Below are 27,513 nucleotides of genomic sequence, written 5' to 3' on the forward strand. Positions count from 1 at the left end.
CCCTGTATTGCCTACTCCTGATATAGACTCCTAGAGTTGGAAGAGACTCCCAAGCGCCATCCCGTCTTATTTATTTAATACCCAGTTTTCTCCTCGTGTGGATCCAAGACAGATAACAATTTGAGCTAAAACCAAATAAAAGTTAAAACAATATCTGTAAAGAAATAATGAGACACAATCAAACACTAGTTTTAAAGCTGTTTTGAAAATACAGTTAAAGTATAGAAATAGTGAGGAAAGTACCATCCAAATCAACACAAAAGGCTTTCTGTATATAATCTTCTATGCACATAATAGAAGTTAAAATATGTATGTGTGTATGTGGCTGGGGTGTCTACTTACACAGATAAGTTTCTGCCTCCACAAACAGCTATAATTCCCACTACTCAGGAGACACCAATGGCCCTCCCTCCAATGACACTGCAGGTTATAGTGAGCGTCATGAACATGTCCAAGAGCCCTGCCAATGTCCTCCACAAACACCATACTGCCTACCACCCAAGTGAAGACTTTCATTTGGGGACAATTTCTCCTAGATTTTATGTGTTTTCTCCACCACTGACATTCTTACTCTCTCTATTGGTGTTGAATTTGCATGACCCTGCCCACTGCCTCTCCCTTAACCCTTTCCTATTATTTTCTATGGCATGCAGGAAACAGAGGAATTGATCAGTAACTAGAGAGGTTTGGGATTGCTAGGAGTTGTAGGTACTGATATGTATAGTTCACCTGCAATCTAAGAGCACTCCGAACTCCACCAACGATGGACCTGGAACTAACTTGGCACACAGAACTGACTCACCATAGTGGAAATTGTAGTTTACCCTACAGGCGGAGAGCACACTGAACCCCACCAATGATGCATCTAGAGCAAACTCGCCCAACATAACAAACTTTAAGTACTGATGGAGTTTTTCGGGGTTAACCTAGCATGAGTTGTAGTTCACCCACAACCTTATGCATTTTGTACAATTAAAAAACTGACTTTTTAAAATAACCCGGCCACTCAAGCTAGTCACTGAAGTGTTTCTTTTACTTTCACTTTTCTTGTCTGCAGCAGGATTTCCTTTCAAAGAACAGCAAGCAGCAGCAACAGGTTGTAAGCAGCAATGGCTTCAGCATCATTCTGGTGATTGATTTGATGTCTCTTCCTTTGCTCTTTCCCCCCTCCCTGCAGCTTGAAGTCACTGGCTTTTCCCTGCCTGCTTGGGTGTGGAGCCAGAATCCAAGGAACTGTTGTTCTCTGACAGCCTAGTAAGAGATCTTTTTTCTCCCCTGCCAATGGCCGCCTGCAGCTCTTTGAAGAACATCTGTGAATATGAGACTAACAGAGTTGTGCGCTTCCAGAGCATTTTCTACGGGAGCCTCAAATGGGCCATTCATACAGTTGTCTTCACATACGTCAGGTAAGTGAAAAGAAGGCAAAGTTGAGTAGGTGAAAAGAAACTGCTTTGGGGCTGCAAGCCTTGGAAAAGGATTCCCGTTGAAATCAAATCCGTGTGACCTGATGTAAGTAAGTACTGCTGGAAGTGAGTTTAATTTGCATCTGAAAGTTAAGATAAAAACAAAGGATAGTTTTGGTGCCTCCACACTGTTGCATAGTGCTAGTAGAGCTATTTTTCCCTTTCAGTTTCATCTTGGTATTGCATTTTGCTTCTCGGTTTATTGTTTCATTTCATTTGAGTTTTTAAACAGACTGCATCCCAATCAGAGAATTTTTATTGACAGTTTTTAACTGTGCGATAAAAAAAGAAAAACTTTAGTGGAAATTTATTTCAATCCACTTCATGGCATAAACTATAGTGAATAGCAGCTGAACTGGTCTAGCGACAATCCTAAACTCAGCCAGATTTTGATTTCCCTAAAGCAGTGTTTCTTAACCTTCCTAATGCCGTGACCCCTTAATACAGTTCCTCATGTTGTGGTGACCCCCAACCATAAAATTCTTTTTGTTGCTACTTCATAAATGTAACTTTGCTACTGTTATGAATTGTGATGTAAATACCTGATAGGTAGTATGTATTTTCATTCACTGGACCAAATTTGGCACAAATACCCAATACGCCCAAATGTGAATACTTGTGGGGTTGGGAGGATTGATTTTGTCATTTGGGAGTTGTAGTTGCTGGGATTTATAGTTCACCTACAATCAAAGAGCATTCTGAACTCCACCAACAATGGAATTGGACGAAACTTGGCACACAGAACTCCCATGACCAACAGAAAATTCTGGAAGGGTATGGTGGGCATTGAACTTGAGTTTTGGAGTTGTAGTTCACCTACATCCAGAGAGCACTGTGGACTCAAAAAATGATGGATCTGGACCAAACATGGCACAAAAACTCAACATGCCCAAATGTGAACACTGGTGGAGGGTGATAGTATGATAGCTGGGTCTGGAAGCTCCGAGCATTACACACATTCCGCAATGGCGGTTGTGAATAAGGGAAGGGGAGAGTGGCACTCTGAGGGTGGGAATATACTTCAATTTGGTGGAAGGATAGAAAGGAGGGGAGGGTTAAGATAAAGCTTAAGGTAGGTTTATGGTTTGGGGTAGGAGTTAGGATTAGGGTTAGAATTAGGTTTTGGGTTAGGGTAAAGGTTTAGAGTAGGATTAGGGTTAGGGTAAGCTTTAGGGTTTTACCATTAAAGAATTCTTCCATTCCTTCCATAATATCTGTGTTCCATTCTGTGTTGCACAAACATCGCTCCTGAAGGAGCGAAGCAGAAAGAGTGTAAGGCTCAGAGCTTCCATACCCAGCTTTCATACTATTACCTGGTGGAGTTTGGGGAAAACAGACCTTGGCATTTGGGAGTTGTGGTTGCTGGGATTTATAGCATTCTGAACCCCACCAGAGACAGAATTGTGCCAAACTTCCCACACAGAACCCCTATGACCAACAGAAAATACTGTGTTTTCTGATGGTCTTTGGAGACCCCTCTGATACCCCCCTCATGACCCCCCGAGGTGCCCCAACCCACAAGTTGAGAAACGCTGCCCTAAAGTGTGCCCTTCAAGAAAATCAAAATACAGTGTTGGTAGACCTGTGCCTGATTCGGATCTCTCCTATGCAGCTCTTAATGTTTTGATTTATTGCAAAGGCGTGTTGTCATGGTTTATTGCAAAGTGTGGGCAAGACCGCTTCATCCCCTGATAGGAACATGGTCCCATTCATTGCCTTCCAAGAAGATTAGAAGAACATAAGAACCACCCTTATGTTGAATCAGAGCTTGCCAGCCAGCTCTGGCAGCGCTGTCTGGCAGGAATACTCCAGGGCTTTAGCCAGAACTGTGTTCTAGTTTTCCCTGGTGATTCTTCATATTTGCTGGTTGTTGGTAATTCCAGGCTTATGTTGCTGTTACTGTTATTTTTTGTTCATGTTATGACTCTGTATGCTTTGATGTAGTTGTTTGGAAACCACCCTGAGTACCCCCGGGGAGATAGAGTGGTATATAATAAAGTTTTATATTATTATATTGGTCTCTCATCCAATTCATAATCAAGATGACAACTTATAGCAGGAGGAAGACTAGACCAGCCCCATTTATTCATCAGATGAGAGACTGCAGGACCTCCCTTCTCTTCTCCCTGCAAGAAAGAGAGAAACTTAGAATCCATCTAAACCAGGCATGCTCAAACTGTGGCCCTCCAGTTGTTCGGGCCTTCAACTCCCAGAATTCCTGACAATTGGGAGTTGAAGGCTCAAACAGCTGGAGGGCCACGGTTTGCGGATGCCTGATCTAAACTGTAGAATGATTGCAGTTTGGTACCACCTGAACTGCCATGGCTGAATGGCATGAAATTCTGGGCGTTATTTTACAAAGCCTTTAGCCTTCTCTGCCCTTAGGGTACAGGTACCTCATCAACGACCACTCCCAGGATTCCATAACATTGAACCATGCCAGTTCAAGTGTTGTCAAGCAGCATTCATTCTACAGTGTAGATGCCCCTTTAGAGAACCTTTTGGAACTAAGAACCAGTCCCTGCTGTCACTTTCCTTATTCCCCCTCTCAATTGTTTTCCTTACTGTAGTCTTTCAGGTGGTCAGCCTTAGAGTAGGAATTGTCTTATTAGTCCAGAATCCAGAATAATGTGTTTTTTTTTTAAAAATTGGCCAAGCAAATGAGTAGAAATGTGTATGCTAAGCGTTTGAGATCTCTTGATTAGAGAAAACATGACCGAAGGCAGTGGCGGAAAATGAAAGGAACTTTGTTTGACAAATGGAGAAACCATTTGGATTGTGCCAGCATAGACAAAGCCAATCTCATCTGTAATGTTGTTTTATTTCCAAAGGCACGCTTGGGCATTGGGTTAAAACGAGGAGGGCCTTCTTCTAGACAAGCCCAGCTTTGTCAGGTTGGCACATGACATTTCCACCCACACAGAATGAATGTTATGCTGTTGCCAGGGACTCTTAAAGAGATACTTTCAAACTATACCACTGCTAGATGATTTTTTTAAATCCTCTAAAACGTATTCATAGAACAAACAATGCACTATTATCTCAAAGTGGAGTTAGAGAAACCATGATGACAAAGGATGGCGGACAACACATGTTCTATAACTTGAATGACCACATGACAGAAGTAGTTCTGTACACTGAATTGCTATTGAAAGGGACAAGGGTGAGCTATAAAATTCTATTTTATCCCCATCATCTGGCAGCCCTATGAAGGAGATCTCCCTCTTTCTAAACTGCAGTCCCCCATCTGGGAAATGGGTACATGGGAAGATGGGGGAGAGCTCATGAGGTGTGACATCCCAAACCTTTTCCCATTTTGTCTCTTCAGTGTTGTTCTTATTGCTGACAAACGTTACCAGAAGAAGGACAATGTCATCAGCTCGATACACACCAAAGTGAAAGGAGTGTCTCAGACAGATATGAGGATTTGGGACACAGCGGAATATACCATTCCCATGCAGGTGAGTCTTGTAATTGAAGGTGGAATGGACATTATGGGCTTCTAGTGATGTCCCTGACTGGTGTTCACTTTTAATTTATTTTTAACTATTTTGGGTACCCGGCAGTATCCGGGTTATTCGAAAAAAATATGTTTGTTTTAGGGTGTTAGGTAATATAATTTAGTTAAATAGTAATACTGTTTATTAGGGAAAAGCCAGATTGTGATTTCATTGTTTATGAATGCTCCCATTAGTAAATACATAACAATGTGGGTGAACTACAATTCCCAGAATCGTGGGTCAATCCTCCCCAAACCCAGCCAGTATTTACAGTTGGCCATGTTGGGTCTGTGTGCCAAGGGTGGTCCAGATCTGTTGTCAGCTGGGTTGAGTGTTCTCGAGATACAGGTGAACTACACCTCCCAAAATCAAGGTCATTTTCCCCAAACCCCTGCAGTATGTTCTGCTGATCGTGGGGTTTCTCTGTACCAAGTTTGGTTCTGGTCAATTGTTGGACCCCCTCCAGTTTGTTCAGTTGTTGATCAATTCCTCTGTGTTTGCTGTGTGCAATAGGAAAGGGTAGGAAAGGGTTAAGGGAGAGGCAGTGGGCGGGGTCATGCAAATTCCATACAAGGAACCCTGGGATGCCTGCCTGTGGTGGAGGAAATATGTCAAAGCTAGGATGAAATTCTTCCCGAATGAAAGCATTGTGGCATTGTTTGGGCCACATGTTCATGGTGCTTACTGTAACTTGCAATGTCAGTTGTGAGAGTGCCTTTGGAGGCTTCTCAGCACTTGGAACTATAGCCTATTTGTGGAGGCTGGAGGCTGTCTGCATAAGCGGACACCTCCGCCACATACACACATTTTCACATGTGTATAGATAGGATAGATAAGATTAAATTTCTAATCTGCTTTAAGTCCTAGTCTTGGAAAAAGGCAGAATATAAAGGAAGATAATAATAATAATAATAATAATAATAATAATAATAATAATACTATTTTTTGTTTTACTGTTGGGTTATAAAGGCATAACCAGAGTTTTGCTGGATCAGATCCAGGGTCCAGTTCAACCAGCATCCAGCTTGCCACTGTGGCCAACTGTACGCCTTTAAGGAATGTGCTTGTAGCCTGACTACTTGATGCCACTGCTTCTTAAACTGTGGGCCCCAATTCCAAATGGGGCCCCTTTGCGCAAAATATTTGACAGCAGTTAAAGTTTTTTGAACACCCCCCCAGTTATAGGAATCTGTTGAGATGCAATGTTTATAGTGGACTCAGTTGTATTCCACAAAAAGGGAAACCAGGCTGTTTAGTAAGGCTTGCAAATGCTTATGTGTTATCAGTAAATGTTTGATTTTATCCCTATTTTATATAACCCCGGGGTCATGTAAAAAATTCTCAGGTTGAAAGGGGTTGCCTGAGAAATGCCTGTCAGTCAGTCAGTAGCCTTTATTTTGGTCAACAAACCATCGGCTAAGACCTGAGAAATTCTGGATAGACTAATTGTCTTCTGTCCCTCTTAAGTTCAGCAGATTGCTGACTATCCTTAGAAATGGGATTTTAAATGGCAGATCCATGCCATTCTTTTGGACACATAGCCTTTTTGGAAAAGGCATTCATAGCCTTTTGGAAAAGCATGACTTTTTAGTTCCTAACCTTTTGAAAAACCAGAGTCTCCAAAGACTTTTGGAAATGTGACCCTTTGGAGATTAATTGGCATTCATTACCATTTGGAGAATCATAACCCTTTTGTAAAGTATGAGCTTCCTGAGAAGAGCCAAAAAACTTGTTTGAGTCAATCTTCTCTTTAATGGTAAATATCCACTTGTATTTATGCAAGGCAATTAGGTTTCTTAGCTGTTAGACTGATATACCTGGATATCTCTTCAAACTGTTAGGAACAGAGATATGCCAAAAACATCTACTCTCCCATAAAAAAAAAGGGGGGTGTCAGGAGTGATTTGAGAAACTGTAAGTCACTTCTGGTGTGAGAGAATTGGCCTTCTGCAAGGATGTTGCCCAGGGAATGCCGAGATGTTTGGATGAACAGGGGACTTAACTGTTGACCAATGCTGTTGACCCCATGTCCTCCAGCCATCTTTGCGAGCTACTAGCTATAGAGTAAATGACTCCTAGGGAGAAATTAATCCATTTTTAAAACATCTATGTGAATGTGTAAATTTGTTTTAAAGCTCTCTTTTCTCCCCTCCCCACCTTTTCCTGTGTAGGGAATAAATTCCTTTTTTGTGGTAACCAATATCATCATGACAGAAAGCCAGACCCAGGGAGTGTGCCCGGAGGTGAGTATTATCCGAACCTTTGGGCGGGGGGGGGGGGGGGGGGGGGAGTAAAATTACTCAATGAATAGCAGATGTTTTGAATTCATGTCTCATCACTATAGCGACCCTATGTCTATAGATGCCAACTCATCCTTCCACCTATTTGAGCCCATTGGATGGAAAGGAAGTGCATGTCACAACTGGTTGAGACTGTTTGTTTTGCGCATTGTGAATCTGCAGGCCCCTTGCATGCAGGGATTGTTTAGTGCCATATGTGTGGATCAGTGTCAGTGTTTAGAAATCTATGCTTTGGGGTTACTCTGTCTCCCCTTTGACAAATAGTTCTTTCTGTTACAAAGAGTGGGCTTCTCCCGAGTCTGCTTAGGAGTGAGTAGGATCATTTTTGCTACATGAGCAATACAACTAGAAGATGTATTGTCAAAGGCTTTCATGGCCGGAATCACCGGGTTGCTGTATGGCCATGTTCCAGAAGCATTATCTCCTGACGTTTTGCCTACATCTATGGAAGGCATCCTCAGAGGTTGTGAGGTCTGTTGGAAACTAGGAAAATGGGGTTCATATATCTGTGGAATGTACAGCGTGGGCGAAAGAACTCATAATAGATAACTACATAAAAACTCCAACCACCACCCAAGCCAAAAAATAAGCACCATTAAAGCCCTGGGAGACCGTGCAAAAAGAATCTGTGAACCCCATCTCCTCCAAGACTAACTGAACCACCTAAACTGGGCTTTACAGGCCACCACAGACATCAGAAGAGCTGTAAGCCATGAGAGTAAAGACAAAGATCCACCCAGAGGAAAAGTGTTCTTGCCATACATCAAGGGAACCACTGACAGCATTGGGAAGCTGATGAAGAAACACAACCTACAAACAATCTACAGACCCACCAAGAAAATCCAACAAATGCTACGTTCAGCAAAAGACAAGAGGGATCCTCTCACTTCTGCAGGAGTCTACCATATACCATGCAGCTGTGGGCAAGTCTACATAGGGACCACCAAACGCAGCATTGCCTAAACACGAATCAAGGAACATGAAAGGCACTGCACACTACTCCAACCAGAGAAGTTAGCCATAGCAGAGCACCTGATGAACCAACTTGGACACAGCATATTATTTGAGAACACAGAAATGCTGGACCACTCTCACAACCACCATGTCAGACTACACAGAAGCCACTGAAATCCACAAGCATGTGGACAATTTCAACAGAAAGGAAGAAACCATAAAAACGAACAAAATCTGGCTGCTAGTATTTTAAAAAATCTAAAATTGATCATAACAGTAAATAAAGAACAACTTTCAAAAACAGGGGAACTCCAGACAAGAAACAATCAGAGACAGCTAATCACCTCTCAACGAAGGATTACCCCAGGCAGTAAGAAGCCACACCTTGAAAACTGCTAGGACATTAAATGCTAATCAAGGTGGCCAGTTGAAACATTCACACATACCTCAAGCAGACAAGAGTTCTTTCTCCCACCCTAGACATTCCACAGATATATAAACCCAATTTTCCTAGTCTCCAACAGACCTCACAACCTCTGAAGATGCCTGGCATAGATAAAGGTGAAACGTCAGGAGAGAATGATTCTGGAACATGGCCATACAATCCGAAAAACTTACAGCAACACAACTATAAGAAATAATATACACACATATTGTAAGTGGATGCATAAGGACAATTATAGAAAGCAGATTGACACAAAGCAATTTCCCCGAGAGCAACTGAAGTAGCCAAGCTATATTTCTAGTTAGCTCCTGCTAGAAACAGTTGGGCCATCAGTGGTGCAAATATGACCGATGTGTTACCCATCATAAGAGAGATAATTGTTGAGGAAGAGGGAAGGCTAAAACAAAATGCATGTTGTGAAATATTCCAGTAGAAATTGTATATTTAACACCCCCCCCCCCCCCATTTTTCTTTTGCTCAGTTCCCCATTGCCAAAGCAATTTGTACTACCGACAGAAGTTGTACGAAAGGTGGTGTGGATCCCATAAGTAATGGTATGTCAACATAATCTTGTTAACTCACTGCAAAAGCCCTTTGTAGTGTGTTCAAAGCTGTCTTCCATTGCATTACTGAGCAATTTATTTTGTACTTGATCCATGATGGGAAACTCAAAGAAAAATATCAGCTATAGTATGCAAGAGGTCATACAACAGTGAATGTGTTAAGTCTTTAATATGCCACAGCACACTTTGTTATTTTCTATTTCAAAGAGGCATGGCACTGAGTGATAGGTGGTGTTATCATGTTTTAACCTTACAAATATCTTGTAATCTATACACATAATAAAAGTGAAAATATGTGTGCTTGTGCATGCATGTGTATGGCTGGGGTGTCAACTTACACAGACAAGCTCCTGCCACCACAAACAGCTATAGCTCCCACTACTCAGGCAACACCATAGATGCTCCCTCAAATGACATTGCAGATTATAGCGAGCGCCATGAACATGTCCAAGAGCCCTGCCAATGTCCTCCACAAACACCATACTGCACACCACCCAAGACTTTCATATGGGGACAATTTCATCCTAGATTTTAGACAGACATCCTAGTGTTTCTTACTGTCTCCATTGGTGTGGAATTTGCATGACCCCGCCCATTGTCTCTCCCATAACCCTTTCCTATTATTTTCTATGGCACACAGCAAACAGAGGAATTGATCAGGAACAGAACATACTAGAGAGGTTTGGGAAGAATTCACCATAGTTTATAGGAGTTGTAGGTCCTGGGAAGTCTAGTTCACCTGCAATCAATGAACACTCTGAACTCCACCAAAGATGGAATAGAACCAAACTTGGCACACACAGTCCCCTTGACCAGCAAAAAGTACTGGAGGTTTTTGGGGAAAATTCACCGTGATTTGGGGGAGCTGTAGTTCACCTACACCCAGAGAGCACTGTGAACCCAAACACTGATGGATCTGGACCAAACTTGGCACATGTACCTGATATGCACAAATTTGAATACTGGAGGGGTTTGGAGGAAACTGACCTTCCTTTCTGGGATTTGTAGTTCACCCACAACCAGCGAAACGGTGACCTCTACCGATGATAGACCTGGATTAAACTTAGCACATAGAACCTCCATGACTAACTCTACCTTCTGGAGGGGTTTGAGGGGACTGACTCACCATAGTGGGAGTTGTAGTTTACCCTACAGCCAGAGAACACACTGAAGCCCATTGATGATGCATCTAGAGCAAACTTGCCCAACATAACAAAACTTTTTCGGGGTTAACCTGACATTATATGAGTTGTAGTTCATCCACAACCTTATGCATTTTGTACAATTAAAAAACTGACTTTTTCAAATAACCCGGCCAACACCACGGACCCAAGCTAGTCATAAATAAAGAAAAGATATTATAGTTACTTTAAATAAACTGGACATGCAGTTGACCCCTAGCAGATATTTTCCACGTTTCTTTATTAAAGGTATTTAATGGCCACCTGCCAATCAGTGATAACACAGTAGGTATTAGTTCAGGGGTCTGCAAACATTTAAGCTGAGGCCCAGTGCTCTATCTCTCAAATTGTTGTGGGGCCGGACTGTGGTTTGAAAAAAAAAGAACAAATTCCTGTGCACATATTTAAAATGAAAAACTATTTTAACCAACATAAACTTATCAGTATTTCAATGGAAATGTGGGCCTGCTTTTGGCTGAAGAGAGAGTCAAATTAATTAGAATTATTGTGTTATGTGCCTTCAAGTCGTTTCATAGTTAGAAAAACTCTAAGTCTGCAGTTTAAGGCAGAGACCGGGGAAATGACTGTGGAGACCTTAGTTTGGGGATCCCTGATATAAACCCACTTCTTCCAATGCAGTACAAAGCAATGCTATAGGGTCCAGCAAGACACAAATCATAATTCTTGCCCATAATTTTCAAATAGCTCCATAATGTGAAAAGAAGCCTTTTCACATTTTTACAGTGTTTGGTTATTGTTGATGTGTGCAACAAAGAAATCTGCTTCATCAGATGCATCCAATGACGCAGACTTAGTCTGTGAAAGCTTAAGCTGCCACCTTCATACTCAGTCTCCAAAGTGATACAATACTGATATTCTAGACTTGTGCAGCCATGTCTTTGAATTCTAACACTTTGGATCCTGTTTGACTTCTATAGCTGTAAAAGTTGTTTTCTTTTTTGTGAAAGAGACAACACAAAGTAAATGAACTTCAAGGTGATGTTCCTTGAATGAAAATGGTTTTCTCCTTCCTGCAGGAATCCAGACCGGGAAATGTGTGCAGTATAACTCAACATTGAAAACGTGTGAGGTGAAGGCATGGTGTCCTGTGGAATCAATGAAAAGTGCCCCTGAGTAAGGCATAGCCCATCATGTCTGTCTTTGGATTGCCTCCATCCTCCTTTCCTTTCATTAGCATTTAGCTGGATGGTGGCCATGCAACCTTTGGATTTATTTACAACACTAACAATCTTTATGAGGGCTGTTCACAGTTTCTGGAGGCTTTCCAATTCTCTCAGCATGAAATCCACGATGTCTTTCAAGCTCAGTGCTTCTTAAACTTTTTCACTTGGAACCCCTTTCCTTCCGTGTGAGAAATGTTTGCATGACCCCAGAGATATAGGTATGTAAAATAGGTATAAAAATCAAATATTTACTGATAACAAATCAGCCTTTGCAAGACTTGCAAAACAAGCTGATTTTCCTTTTTATGAAGTACGGCGGAAGCATCTTCTGCAGACTACTGTAAACCCTGCACAACAGATTCTCGTCAATGCCTAAAACAGCCACTAGGTGGCATTCAGAAACCTTTTACTTTGACAAATTTTAGGGATCCCAACACTGAGCAAAGGACACCCGATTTGGGGCTGGGACCCACAGTTGAAGACACAGTGTTCTAGCTAATTCTTAAAGAGTATGATGATGGTTATCGGCTTTACCAGCTGGGGGCTTGTTGAAACCTTACTGCCATGTGTGGTCTCTCCTTCTAGGCCTGCTATTTTGAGGAGTGCTGAAAATTTCACTGTCCTCATCAAAAACAACATCCACTTTCCAAAGTTTAATTTCACAACGTAAGTACCAATGTCTGATTCAGCTGTTCCTGTTTTAAAAATGGATCAGATGATCTGCATGCCTGGATGCTTCACAGGGCTGGAGTGCAAAATAAACTAAACTTAATGTTCAGTTAAATTGAAGCTCTGTGGACTGATAACCCTTGAGTTTAGGAAATGAATAGATTGGATAGTTGTCCTCCCTCTCCGCAGACCAGATGTATAGAAGTTGTGTATTATAAAGAGTTTAATATTGACTTTTGCCCTGATTCCTTGCAGAAGAAATATTTCACCGGAATTTAATACTTCCTGCACATACAACGAGAGAACGGCTTCTTCCTGTCCCATTTTCAGGCTAGGAGATATCCTCCAGTTATCAGGAGAAAACTTTTCAGAGGTGGCTGTTCAGGTCTGTGGCATGGCTTATTTTTGTAGAATACTTTTCTTTCTTTTCTTTTTTTGTTCTTGGACAGATATTTGGCCATTTATTATTTTCTTTGTATAGACATCTCAGGGTAAGCAAAATAAAGCAGAACCGCCCCCCTTGGGCCTTGGGCCTTCTCTTAAAAACAACCAAATCAGTGAGCTCAGAAACACTGTCTCTGTGAACAAGTTATTTTTTGTTGCGCAACCGGAAGTTGCTGCTAACTATGAGAGAAATAAGGTTGAACACTCTGAAATTCATCCACTGCATGGCTATCAGCATCCTTCCATTAGATTTAAATGAAGGAAAAGCTTCATGAGAACCACCACTCCTCTTAAAGTTCTCCCAGTAACAGCAAGAGTATCCCTCTGGGCAGCTAAATCAGGAAATCCCAATTGGATGCCCCCCACCCAAGGGTCTTCCTCCAGGGCAAACCAAGAATGGGCTACTTGGAAGTCCCTGAACAGACTCAGAAGTGGAGTTGGCAGATCAAAAGACAACCTGGTAAAATGGCCCTACCTAGAAGAATCTTCCACCTTGTGCAGCTGTGGAGCAGAACAGACAGCTCTGCATCTGTATGCTTATCCACAATGCCCTGCCTCATGTACAGAGGAAGAATTGTTCAAAGCTATAGACAATGTGGTGGCTGTCATCCGTTTTGGTCAAAAATTATTTAGCCGCATGTGCTAAAACTGTTTTATCAGTTTTAATACTTATTTATGCAATGCTTTTGACATAAAATACAATTCTCTTATTTTTCTTTTACTTTGGTGAAACAAATTGCATTTTTGAGGGGATTGGACAGCAATCTTCAGAACTTGTGTTTACTGTCCCTTGAGCATTTTCCTGATTTTGACACACTCTTTTGGCAAAGTACAATGCGCTTGGCATGGGATTACAATTCAGTTTTTGAAGCTAATTACAACTCTCTTTTTCTCTGCTGATCATCAACCCTATTTAAAAAGAGCTCATTTTACTCTTCCTTTCAAGGGTGGCATCATGGGCATTGAAATTAATTGGGATTGTAACCTGGACAAATGGCGTCACCGTTGTCAACCCAAGTATGGTTTCCGGCGCCTGGATGACAAGAAAACCAGTGAGGCGTTGTACCCTGGCTACAATTTTAGGTAAAAGAAATTATGAAAGACCTGTTCCGTTGAGATTCTGATTATAGGATGTCTCAGTGAGATGTCACTTCAAGCTTCTTGAAGCCCTTTCATATTAAAGTTATAGCAGTATGATTCTGCTTTAGCTGCCATGACTGCATCCTAGGGAACCCTGGAGTTTGGAGTTTGATGAAGCAATAGAGTTCTGTGGCGGAGAATTCTAAATGTCTACGGCAGCTGAAGTAGAATGATAAGGCTGTAGTTCTGCAGTCTGCAAAAGTCACCCAACATCATTGTCGTTATCTCCTCCTCCTCCTCCTCCTCCTTCTTTTCTTCTGGACTGGAATCCCAAAATGCCTTTTCCTGCTGGAGAACAGAGCTGTGTCTTTTTCATTACTTTTTATCAGCCTGTGCACAGGTTTATTACAGAGTACAGAACATCTTCAACATTTTGGCTCCCCCATCATTTTTATTACCATTTATTATTACCATTTTTACAAGATGATATTATTATTATTATCTATTATCTGAAACACAACAAGATGAGTCCACAGCAGACAAGGTCAGTCTGCTGGCGGTTGTATTGGATCACACGTCGGACACTTCCCAAGTGTCTAGGACTGTGTGATATATTGGCGAATAATGTGTGCAGATCCCAGTAAGGTGGCCTTTTGCAGCTGGCAGATGGTAATCTTGTCAATGCCGATTGTGTTTAAGTGCAGGCACAGGTCTTTAGGCACTGCACCCAGTGTGCCAATCACCACTGGGACCATGTTGACTGGCTTGTGCCAGAGTCTTTGCAGTTCTCTCTTTAAATCCTCATATCGTGTCAGCTTTTCCAGTTGTTTCTCTTCAATCCTGCTGTCACCTGGGATTGCAACATCAACAATCCATACCTTGTTTTTTAACACGATCGTGATAATAATAATAATTATTATGATATGATGATGATGATGATGATTATTATTATTATTATTAGCCATTGCTTGGTACAGTTTTGTAAGAAGTTATTTCTGATTTCAATTCATTATTTTAAAATGCAACTTTAAAAATCCATTGAACCAGTAAAGAAAAAGGGCCTTTGCTAACTGAAAGGGGAAATCCCCTGAAAATTATCCTTAAAAGCATTTCCCTGCAAATAAAAGTATAGTAACAAGTTAAAGTACAGAACAGTCATTGGTCATCAACACTGCTAAAAATGCACCTAAATACTCTAAAGCAGCTTTGGGCAAACCCAGGCTCGGGGCCTGGATGCAGCCCTTCTCTCTCTCTCACCATCCTTTTCTTCCTTCCTTCTCTCTTTCCTTCCCTCTTTCTTCTTTCTTCCGTCCCTCTCTCTCTTTCTCCTCCCTCCCTCCTTCCTTCCCTTCCACCTTTTCATCCTTCCTTCCCTCTTTCTTCTTTCTTCCGTCCCTTTCTCTCTTTCTCCTTCCTTCCTTCCTTCCCTTTTGTCTTTCCTTCCTTCTCTCTTTCCTCCCTTCCTCCATTCCTTTCCACCCTTCCTCTCTTTCCTTCGCTTTTTCCTTCCTCCTGGGGGATGTTTAGCTGGGAGAAGAGAAGTTAGAGAGGGAATTTTGAGGAGTAGGGAGGGGGAAAACGGTCTTTCTGCTACTCTAAAGACCAGGGCACAAGGGAGCAATGGATTCAAATGACAGGGAAAGAGATTCGGTTGAAAAGATTAGTAAGAACTGTTGGAGAGTGGCATAAGATGCCTGGGAGTGTGGTGGAGTCTCCTTCTCTGTAGACTTTTCTGCAAAGGCTATTGGGAATGCTTTGATTGTGCCTTCCTGCATGACAGGGGCTTGGACTGTATGACCCTTGGGTGTCTGTTCCAACTCTGGGATTCTAGGATTCTATATTAGGAGTAGGCAATATGTGGTCTAGTGGATACACTTTTTCTTTCCATCCACCATCTCATCCTGACCAAGGCCAACCCTTTTGTGATCCAAACATTTCCCGTCTTTCCTTCACTTTCTGCTTCCCAAAGAGAAGAGGAAGGGGAGGAAAGGGCAGGGAACGGACTTGGGGAGACCCCCCCCCCCCAGCCCACCCATCCCTCTCCGGTCCGCCATGTGGTACCCAAGTTAAAAAGTTTGCCCATGCCTGCCCTAAAAGTTACCAGATCCCTAATGATTTTGAAAGCTAAGGAAGGTCAGCCATGGTTAGTCATTGGTTGGGAGATGACCAAGGAGTACCTGGTGCTGTGGAAGGAATTGGCCAAAGAGATTGCATTAAAACAACAGACAACACATACAGATCATTCTAAAATGCATTGTTGTTGTAATTATTATTACAGTAGAGTCTTGTTTATCCAACATAAACGGCAGAACGTTGGATAAGCGAATATGTTGGATAATGAGGGATTAAAGAAAAGCCTATTAAATGTCAAATTACGTTATGATTTTACAAATTAAGCACCAAAACATCATGTTTTACAACAAATCAACAGAAAAAGCAGTTGAAGACATGGTAACATTATTTAGTAATTACTGTATTTACAAATTAAGCACCAAAACATCACGTTTTACAACAAATCAACAGAAAAAGCAGTTCAGTACACTGTAACATTATTTACTAATGACTGTATTTACAAATTAAGCACCAAACCATCACGTTTTACAACAAATCAACAGAAAAAACAGTTCAATACACGGTAATGTTATTTAGTAATTACTGTATTTACAAATTAAGCACCAAAACATCACATTTTACAACACATCAACAGAAAAAGCAGTTCAATACACGGTAACGTTCTGTAGTAATTACTGTATTTACAAATTTAGCACCCAAACATCGCAATGTATTGAAACAGTTGTGGATCCGGGCGAGAGGCAGACTGTGTTGGATAATACAGAACGTTGGATGAGCGAAGGTTGGATAAGCGAGACTCTACTGTATTAAAAACGGTTAATCCTAACATCAGCTTCTAGCCTTGTGATGTTTGTGAGCTGCCTATCTCACTTTCGCTTTCACTTCCTGAAAAGGAATTGTTCATGAGATTGGTGGAATTTGGATAGGAGGGGCTTAGGATTATATTTAGTCCATATTTCCTTTGGAAAAACCCACATGCTGACATTAGTTTTGAAACTTGGCTTTATTTATGAAAAATGCCATTCAGTGGGAAAATCCAAAGTACCTTTTGCTGGTTTTGAAAAATAGGGTTGGTCCTGAATGTCAGCAGAACCTGAACCTTTGCTAGTAAAACATGCCTCAGCAAAGTGAGTGTAAATCATTGCAGGGAAGGAACCCCGGTGGCGCCATGGGTTAAACCCATATGCAAGCAGAACCGAAGTTAGAATCCAGGGAGAGCGTGGATGAGCTCCCTCTGTCAGCTCCAGCTCCCCATGTGGGGACCTGAGAAAAGCCTCCCACAAGGATGGTAAAAACATCAAAATATCCGGGCATCCCCTGGGCAACGTCCTTGCAGACGGCCAATTCTCTCACAGCAGAAGCAACTTGCAGTTTCTCAAGTTGCTCCTGACACGGAAAAAAAATTGCAGGGGAGGTCAAGGTGCAAGTATAGTGAAATGTTGCCTAAAAAATCAATAGCACCCCTCAATCCAAAATCTTTTATTGAGTTGACTAAAAGGCACAAAATATTTCATGCTGTCTTTTGAAGCTCGTGGGCAGGAAAAGATTTTCCAGACACTTGGGAGCTTCAGAAATCCCTCCTCGTTTCTTCCACCTCAATATAACCCTTTCTCAAACCTTGTTTGGTCATTCTAGATATGCTCGGTATTACAAGCAGGCCAACGGGAGGGAGGAGAGGACCCTGATCAAAGCCTACGGCATACGCTTCGACATCCTTGTGTTTGGCATGGTAAATGTTATCCTCATTTTCCTTGTTCTACCTCTATATTTTTATATGTGGAGAGACAGGGCTTTTAGGGCCAAATGACACCTTAGTGATTGTGTTGTTGAAGACTTTAATGGCCAGAATCACTGAGTTGCTGTGAGTTTTCCAGGCTGTCTGGCCATGTTCCAGAAGCATTCCCTCCAGAAGTTTCACCCACATCTATGGCAGGCATTCTCAAATTTTGTGAGGTCTGTTGGAAACTAGGCCAGTGAGGTTTATATACATACCTGTGGAATAATGTCCAGGGTGGGTGAAAGAACTCTTGTCTGCTTGAGGCAAGAGAGAATGTTGCAATTGGCCAGCTTGATTAGCATTGAATGGCCTTGCAACTTGAATGGCAGGAAGCAACCAGGCTTTGAAGTAGCAAGGCCATTCAATGCTAATCAAGCTGGCCAATTGCAACATTCCCACTTGCCTCCAATAGAAAAGAGTGCTTTCTCCTACCCTGGACATTATTCCACAGGTTTGTATATCAACCTCACTTGCCTAGTTTCCAACTGACCTCACAATCGCTTAAATGCCTGCCATAGATGTGGGTGAAACGTCAGGAGAGAATGCTTCTGGAATGTGGCAAGACACCCTGGAAAACTCACAGCAACCTTAGTGATTGCGTTAATGCTGTTTTAAAAAAGGAGGCAAGAGGGGGAGGGGTCTTTCAGAGTAGGGCCCTGGCCATGAATTGCTTCCATCTCTCCCCACTACATCCCTAGTTCAGATAGTGTTTCTTGACAACAGAAGAAAAGTTGTCATAGGTATGCATGGGAAATTATTATAGAAGAGTCTGGGCTGCTAGAACGTTTTAATATATGTAGTAAATGACAGATCTGAGCTCTTCTTGTGAGTGTCTAGTTTGCTGTTCTCCACAAACTTCAGTGATTCCACCATCTAGAGCTGTAGCCATCACAAAAGTGCAGGGCGTCCAGCCCCCCACTGCCATATAATACAGTTGTAACCTCATTGAACTGCATTATATGAATCTGCACTGCCATAGGATCCAGTTCAATGCAATTATATGGCAGTGTTGATGGGGTCTCAGAGTCCCTCCCCTAGTGTCCAGCATGAATGAAGAAAGGTTTCTAGCTTGTTTATGTAGGAAAATACAAGAAGAAAAAATGCAGATGATATTCCATTCAGTTCTTTGTTAAGGTACTAATTACAGTTATTTGCTCATACAATTATATAATATATTGTATTTACATATTACTTGTAAGCCACTCTGAGCCCCCTTTGGGGTGAGAAGGGCGGCATATAAATATCGTAAATAAATAAATAAATATCCAATTACCAATTCACAAAGGCACCAGTATGGTTGAAAGTTTAGAAGATCCCAAGTTCGGTCCTCATTGTCCACATATTGTAAAAAGTTCAGTTAGCAGATGATGGGAAGGACTCTTGGCTGCCAAAGACCTTAGAACAGTGGCTCTCAACCCGTGGCTCCCCAGGTATTTTGGCCTACAACTCCTAGAAATCCCAGCCAGTTTACCAGCTGTTAGAATTTCTGGGAGTTGAAGGCCAAACATCTGACCTTGGAGACTAGGAGGCAGAACAATGGCTTCAAACTACAAGAAAGGAGATTCCATCTGAACATTAGGAAGAACTTCCTGACTGTGAGAGCTGTTTAGCAGAGTGTGGTGGAGGCTCCTTCTTTGGAGGCTTTTAAACAGAGGCTGGGTGGCCATCTGTCGGGGGTGCTTTGAATGCGATTTTCCTGCTTCTTGGCAGGGGGTTGGACTGGATGGCCCACGAGGTCTCTTTCAACTCTAGGATTCTATGATCTAGAGACCCACAGGTTGAGAACCACTGCCTTAGAAAGTCATTGTCAGATAGATGGAATGTATATGTATAGTCATGGCTAACACTGTTCACTTGACATTTTAACTGAAAACCTCTTTTTAGTTTATTGCGTGCACTTTGAATGCTCAATGACTCAGTAGCCTTATTGGCCTCCTTTGCACATTTTTGCAAAGAAACCAGATCCTCTCCCAGGAAAAGCACCGAGAAGCAATTCCTCTCTTCCCTTATTTACAAAATAATAATGTCTTGCGTTCTTTTTTTCTTTTCCCAAAGGCAGGGCAATTTGATTTCTTTGAACTGCTGGTGTACATAGGTTCAGCGCTGTCCTACTTTGGCCTGGTAAGAGACAGTTTTCCATCTCATGGTGAGAAAGAATGAATTATTTCAAAATTGGCTTCTTTGAGACAATGCAGTATTTGAATGTTGATTCTTTTGGAAAGGATCGATATATATGTTTTTAAATTAGTAATGATATAACAACCTCTTTCCCCTTTTCACAGGCTCAGCTAACTGTCGATTTTCTTATCACATCCTACTCATGCGCCTGCTGCAAATATGATCCAGTGAGGGAGTATTATTACAAGAAAAAGTGTGAATCAGTGCCTGGACCAAGATGGGTGAGAGATACATCTCATATTAATAGCCTGCCACTGTTCATGGTTGTAGCTGCAGAGTTCACCTCACTGCAAAGAAGAGAGTATAAAGATGTGGGAAGATTTTTTTTCTTCCTTACTTCACCAATTCTATGTACATCAAGAGGATGTTTACTCCTTTACTAACGATGGGACCTACTCAGCCTAGATCTAAAGGGATCTGGGTCTGGAAGAACGTTTCCACTGAACAGGAGTAAAACTTTTTTGGGTGTTCTCCTTCAACACATAGGACAGCTAGGAAAATGTATTTATTATTTATTTACTGTAATTACACCCTGCCCTTCTCACCCCAAAGGGGACTCAGAGCGGCCTTACAGTAGGCAACAATTTGATGCCATATCAAACAGACATAATAAAATAAACACATACATTAAAAACATAAAATTAAAAAGCCACGTAAACATTCAAACCCATTAATAAAAACCACGGAATCCAAAATCATAGTCAAGCCGTTCCAATTGTTATTGCACATATTCCATCTTTACTTATTTCACTGTACTACTGATCAAAGGCTTGGTCCCACAGCCATGTTTTTACTTTCCTTCTGAAGATCAGGAGGGAGGGGGCTGACCTGATTTTGCTTGGGAGGGAGTTCTACAGCTGAGGGGCCACCACTAAGAAGGACCTGTCCCTTGTCCTCACCAACTGCTCCTGCAAAGGAGGTGGGGCCAAGAACAGGACCTCCCCAGACAATCTTCACCCCTGAGATGGTTCATAGAAGGAGATGCTTTCAGACAGATAAGTTGAGCCAGAACAGTTTAGGGCTTTATAGGCTAAAGCCAGCACTTTGAACTTTGCTAGTAGCAGACTGGCAACCAGTGGAGCTGGTGCAACGGGGGTTGTAAGCTCCTTGTACGCTGCTCTGGTGAGTAATCTGGCTGCCGTCTGTTGGACCACTTGAAGCTTCTGAACAGTCTTCAAAGGCAATCCCACAATGAGTGCATTGCAGTAGTCCATTCGGGATGTAACAAGCATGGTACAAGTCTGGCTTCTCAAGGTGCGAGCACACAAGTTTTAATTGCGCAAAAGTTCCCCTGGCCACCACCAAGACCTGGGTTTCTAGACTCAGTGATGAATCTAGAACTCCCAAGTTGCAAACCTTTGTCTTCAGAGGGAGTGTACCCTATACCCTGTTTGACCTTATGACTGATCAGGAGTACCTCTGTCTTGTCTGGATTTAGTTTCAGTTTATTTGGCCTTATCCAGACCACCACAGCTGCCAAGCACCGGTTCAGGACCTGAACATCCTCCTTAGCAGCAGGTGGAAAGGAGTGATAGAGTTGGATGTCATCTGCATACAGGTGACATTGAACTCCAAAACTCTGGATGGTCTCTCCTAGTGGCTTCATGTAGATGTTAAACAACATGGGGGACAGTACTGGGCCATGTGGGACTCCACAGGACAATGGCTATGATATCTAGCAGGTGTCCTCCAGCAACACCTTCTGGGGACGGTCCTCCAGGAAGGACCAGAGCTGCTGTAAGACAGTACCCCCAAGCCCCATTCCTGCAAGGTGTCCCAGAAGGATACCGTGGTCTATGATATCAATAGCCACTGAGAGGTTCAAGAGAACCAACAGAGACACACTCCTCTTGTCCAGTTCTCTGCATAGACCATCCACTAAGGTGACCAAGGCTGTTTCACTTCCAGAGCTTTGGATCTCTTGCAGTCACTTCAGAACAGCTCCTTGTTTATTTCTTATTGTGCTGTGGTTTTGAGCAGTTCTGTTCTGTCTTAGAGTGACTGTTGGCGGGTGTCCGCTTGCCCTTACCTTCTCTGTGAAATGCAAACATTCCTCCAGGCTTAATACAAAAATGTCTTTGTTTTTCTTTTAACGAACAGACTGTGTTGTATGTGACGTTCGTCGATGAGCCGCACATCTTTATGATCGACAAATTGCTGAAGACAAGCCTACAGAATATTAAAGGCAAAATTGTTCATGTGAGTTATCACTTCTTGGGCATTTGATCAAATTCAAGTGTGTCTTTGTAACATTCATACGGATGAGCATCTTTTTTGTGTGTGTGCGTGCCTATGTATGTGAACATATACATATTCACATACATAGGCATATAGGTATTTCTCTGTATGGATACATAAATGTCAACAAATATAACACTGGCCAACACACATTTTGGTGCCTCAAATGTTAGATCTATTTCTGGGTACATTTGACCTGCTGTTTCCAAAAATGACACTAGTATCCATCCTCCTATCAGCTCTAATTTTTGAGATACAGAACACAATGCCATATACCAGTTGCCATCTGCTCATCCATAGAAAACCATTATAGCAATATCTAAGAAACTGGAGCTGATGTAGCCTATCCAATGCAATTTTCTGAAGCAACACCCCAAATAACCCCAGGAACAGGTTGAAAAAAACCCCAAATATATGGACTTCGTAATGTTTTTTTTCCAATCTAGGGAGAAAGGAAGAATAAGAATAAAGTTATCCTTATATGTTGGACTTCAACTCCCAGAATCCCTGGGCATTGGCCATGCTGACTATTATAGAATGATAGAGTTGGAAGAGACCACATGGGCCATCTAGTCCAACCTCCTGCCATGTAGTTTTCCACATTCAAAGTATCCCTGATAGATGGCCATCCAGCCTCTGTTTAAAAGTTTCCAGGTCAACCCAACTTTCACCATCGTACTTTCTTTGTGGGAGGATGCCCCCCCCCCCCCAAGTCACACGCAACACCAAACAGAAATAACCTGGTCATTTGATGATGCATATGTATTGTCTTTTGATCACAGAGACAAACAGGCAACTTTAAGCGGGCCCCAAAACTCCTCTTGAAGCCCCCAAACGAAGCAAGATCTCGTGGAACCCCCCAGGAGCTGCAGCCCCTCCAAAACGACCGGGTGGCCTCTCCGTCCCGTGAGCGTCCCCCTTGGTGCAGCTGTGGGGAATGCCGTCCGACGGAGCGCCATTGGGAGCAGCTCTGCTGCCGAAGGAAGGAGGGGGCTTGCATTGCGGCCTCGGCGTTGTTCGAACAGCTGGTGCTTTCTAGGCCGAGGCTGGAGTTTATCCTCCTCTACACTGACCCCTTGTTGGACCTAAGGGCCGATCTCAACAAGGGGCTCCGGCACTGTGCCTATGAACAGTACATTCACTGGCGCTTTGGGGAGGAGTTGGAAGAAAGAGCTGTTCTGCCAAGCTGCTGCAGATGGAAGATCAGAGATGCTTTTCCTAGTGAGAAGGGCGAGTACACGGGCTTTAAGAGCCAACAAAAAACTCTTCACTGAAACTCTGGAGTGTGGGAATAAAGCTGGTTCTACAGGGAGCCTTAGGGCCTGCCATGAGAGCTTCTGGGCACAAGGAACACCCAACTCCTTCACTCTGAAGGCCTCTCTTGTCCAGCATTTCATTCACACAATAGCCAACCAGTTGCCTGGGGAGTTGGTTGTCTTGTTGCTCAAGAAATCTATACACTGTTTCCAGTCTTTCCGAGAGTCTCCAGTTGGTTTATCCTGTACAGTCCACTTCGCTTAGGCAAGTTCTGCAACTTTTACAATCTGTTCTTCTGTTCCCAATCTGTCTATTTCCATATTTGAGCTATAATAGCATTCTTGTCACTGTTGTCACACATTGAAGGAGCAGTCTGTGTTTATATCCTATCCTATCCCTAGTACTCAAGAAAAACATTTCTGGTGAGTTTAAAAACTTGACCTTTAATTTAAAAAAATAATGTATAAATCTCAGACCAATAATTTTCCATCTTCTTACATGTACATCACGTATGGGGAAAAACAGCATCCCTGACAGTATTCTCCTATGGGTTGTTGTAGGTTTTTTGGGCTGTATGGCCATGTTTTAGAAGCATTCTTTCCTGACGTTACACCTGCATCTATGGCAGGCATCCTCAGAGGTTGTGAGGTCTATTGGAAACTAGTGAAATTGGATTTATATATCTGTGGAATGACGTCCAGGGTGGAAAAAAGAACTCTTGTCTGTTGGAGCTAGGTGTGAATGTTTCAATCGGCCACCTTGATTAGCATTTGATGGCCTGACAGTTTTTTGGTGGCTTTTTACTGCCTGGGGGTATCCTTTGTTGAGAGGTGATTAGCTGTCTCTGATTGTTTCTTGCCTGGAGTTCCCCTGTGTTTGAATGTTGTTCTTTATTTACTGTTATAATTTTAGAGTTTTTTTAACAGTGATAGCCAGATTTTCTTCATTTTCATTGTTTGTTCCTTTCTTTTGAAATTGTCCACATGCTTGTGGATTTCAATGGCTTTGTAGCCTGACATGGTAGTTGTTAGAGTGGTCCAGCATTTCTGTGTTCTCAAATAATATGCTGTGTCCAGGTTGGTTCATCAGGTGCTCTGCTATGGCTGACTTCTCTGGTTGAAGTAGTTTGCAGTGCCTTTCATGTTCCTTGATTCGTGTTTGGGCAATGATCCCTATGTAGACTTGTCCACAGCTGGATGGTATATGGTATTCTCCTATGTTTTAGCCAAGGGCATAAACACTTCATGGAGCTGACACATCTCAAAATGTTGATCTGTATCACAATGTGTGTAACTTCCGTTATGCTTTATCTGTGCTGCTTTCTTTATAGATAGTTTCTTTTTATATCAGTGAATTCTGGAATCAGACCTGATTCTTTGCATGCTTGCTTGCCTGCTACTGTTCTTTCCTAGGCAGGAACAAAGTAATTCCTTGTGTATGAGAAAGGATCCAGGTCATCTTAGCTGGTGGCTTTCACTGGGGAGGCATCTATGCCTTTGTGCCTCTTGTTCCAGAGCTGTTTGGATTCGTTTATCTTTCAGTAACATGACTGCGACAAGCTGATTTGTTCAGATGGGTAAAAGATAAAAACTAAGTAAGTAGCCAACTCAACTGCTGTTTTGAAATACTGAGCTAGGATACCAGAGTTTAACTCGGCACTCAGACATGACTTACCGCTTGGGCACGTCCCACACTTGCACCCTCGAACAAAGCCAATGGTGACGAGCCCCTTGTGAATAAACCTTGCCAAGAAGACCCTCTGATAAGGTCATCACAAGAAGCCACTGTTGACTTGGAGGCACATACAAATCTAATAAAACTGACATTGTGCTTATTGCTTAATTTTGGAGGCTGGTATAGGAAAGAGCAAGAAATGCCTTTTACAAAGGGTGTATAGCTTTAAAATAATAGGCTATTTACGGCAGTATATGCATTTTAATAGTATACTTTTTCTATGTTTAAACCATGTTGTACCCACCTTGAGCCATGAGGTAACACATATCATCATCATCATCGTATATCATGTAGGATTTCCACTGTCCAAACAGGGGATCCCCAGGTATGTTGGACTCTATCCCTCATTATTCCCAGCCAGCATGGCTGATCATATAATTCAAGACCTCTGGAAGACTGCATGCATAGATCACTGATGGTTTGCAGATGCCTTCTGCACAGTATGGAGCTCCACAACACTGTTTTCTCTTTGAGGCAGCTTTTTAAAAAATGTATTTTTATTAAAAGTTTTCAGAATACAATAAAACGAGGGGGAACATATCTAGAGGATAAGAAAGTAGGAAGGCGTGATAGATGGGGATAGAGAAGTGGATCGGAGGGGGTAGGGTAGGTTTGTGGGTTGGGGATAGTAGGGGGGAAGGGGGTTTGGTAGGATGGGGGGTATATTTTGACTTCCAATCTTCTTCACTTCAGGTATGTTTGTCTTCATTTATTAAAAAAACTATCCCAAAAATTGGCCAGCTCCTCTTATATTCTTTCTTAAGAGCATTGGGTATTTGTTTTTATCTTATATCTATTATCCATTTCAGGTTTTCTTGCATTATAAAATTCTTTACCGGTGTCCAGTCTGTTTTTGATATTTTCAAATTCTGCTTTGCTCATCAATTGGGTTAATTTGTCCATGTTCATAATATCTGTAATTTTCATTAGCCGTTGTTCTTGTGTTGGGATCTCTTTTGTTCTCTTTTCTTGCATAGTTTATTCTGGCCGCTATCTGGCAGATAGTTAAAGAGTTTATCCTTATTAGGTTCTATTTCAAAGTCAGTTATTCCTAATAGGAAATATTCTGGTTTTAATTCTATTTTTATATCTAATATCTTTTCTAAATTTTTTGTGTATGTTTTTCCAATATGACTTAGCAATTTTACATGTCCACCACATGTGAAAAAATGAGCCTGTTTGGTCTTTGCACTTCCAACATCTGTCTTTTGGATAACATTTAGCCAGTTTCTGAGGTGTAATGTACCACCTATACATCATTTTTAACCAATTTTCTTATAGATCAAATGCATAACTGTATTTTATTTTCTTATTCTATATTTTCCCTTCTGAGATGATTTTTGTTATGTGTTGTTTTGGTCTTTTTGTCCTTATTTTTCTGAATAACCATTTTCCACATTTGTTTGCATTTTGGAAATATTGCTGTTCATCAAATTTCATTTTCTTTGAAAGTTGTTCCATTTCTAATTCCTTTGTTTTTGTAAAATCTCAATTTCTGTTTTTGGAGGTTTTTCGTCAGATCTTTTTCTATTTCCGATATTGTAGCCATTACTTGAAGAGATTCTCTATTTCTTGCTTTGTTTTTTCTTGCATTTTGTTGAATTAGATGTCCCCGCATCACGGCTTTACTTGTGTCCTAGATCGTTTGGTAAGAAAGATTTTCAGTTTTATTTAGTTCAAAGAATTCTCATAAGATATCTTTATTCCTTTTTTATATCTTCCTCAGATCTCAGGAAGTCATTATTTAATCTCCATTTCCTTGTATATTCTCCTGTCTTCCATTTGAATTCTAAGGGGCACTGGTCTGAGTTTGTTCTTGGAAGAATTTTTATCTTTTGGATCTTGATGTTTGTTGTCCAGACCATGTCTATTCTTGACCATGTTTGATGGCGGTCTGAATAGAAAGTGTAGTCTCTTTCTTTTGAGTTTCTACTTCTCCATGTGTTTTGTAGATTGAATTCATTCATCAGGTTAGTAAATGACAATGGTAATTCTCCAGCTTTTTTCTTTGTTATGTTTTGTTAAAGTATTCCTTTCTAATTTGCTGTCCAAGACTCCATTGAAGTCTCTTTGAGGCAGCTTTCAAGGGTGTTCCATCTCTTGTTCTCCATAGGGTCAGGTTTCCATGACAGTAAATTGAGGATTTGTAGGTGCTCCTTTTCTCGGGTGGAATACAGTTTCCATCATCCCTCCCCAGCCAGTGGTGAAGAGATAATGGGAGCTGCAGCCCCACAACACCTGTGAGGCCACCTGAATCTTATCCTTCTTATAGGAGATACTCCTCACTCCTTTTTGTTTTTGGATCTGGAGTTGTAACTGGCAGCAATGGAGGTGGGACAGAGAGCAGTCCTCAGTTGGCAGAACCGATTGGTCCACACTAATCCCTGCTGTTTTCTCAGTTAGAGCAAGAGACGGGTGAGAAGAAAAATGCCTACCAAAGATTTAACATTCCCAGTGTAAGTAATGCAAGGTG

General features: G+C 41.8%; 1 protein-coding gene across 2 annotated transcripts; it reads left to right on the forward strand.

Moving 5' to 3' along the window:
• The first annotated feature begins 1,047 nt into the window (after nucleotides 1–1,047).
• Nucleotides 1,048–25,632, forward strand: P2RX7 (purinergic receptor P2X 7). Of its 2 annotated transcripts, XM_060785479.2 has the most exons (14): nucleotides 1,048–1,129; nucleotides 1,296–1,406; nucleotides 4,792–4,924; nucleotides 7,135–7,206; nucleotides 9,144–9,216; nucleotides 11,444–11,540; nucleotides 12,176–12,256; nucleotides 12,515–12,644; nucleotides 13,650–13,786; nucleotides 17,492–17,585; nucleotides 19,689–19,754; nucleotides 19,916–20,032; nucleotides 21,912–22,010; nucleotides 22,832–25,632. In XM_060785479.2, the coding sequence occupies exons 1-14, from the start codon at nucleotides 1,110–1,112 to the stop codon at nucleotides 23,321–23,323; spliced, it is 1,722 nt and encodes a 573-aa protein (XP_060641462.2). In that variant the 5' UTR covers nucleotides 1,048–1,109; the 3' UTR covers nucleotides 23,324–25,632. The 2 variants fall into 2 exon arrangements, with proteins under 2 accessions (XP_060641462.2, XP_060641463.2); XM_060785480.2 differs by lacking the exon at nucleotides 1,048–1,129 and having other exon boundaries at nucleotides 1,162–1,406.
• The last annotated feature ends 1,881 nt before the right edge of the window (nucleotides 25,633–27,513 follow it).

The sequence above is a fragment of the Anolis sagrei genome, chromosome X (genome assembly GCF_037176765.1).
Source record: "Anolis sagrei isolate rAnoSag1 chromosome X, rAnoSag1.mat, whole genome shotgun sequence".
NCBI classification, from domain to species: Eukaryota; Metazoa; Chordata; class Lepidosauria; order Squamata; family Dactyloidae; genus Anolis; species Anolis sagrei.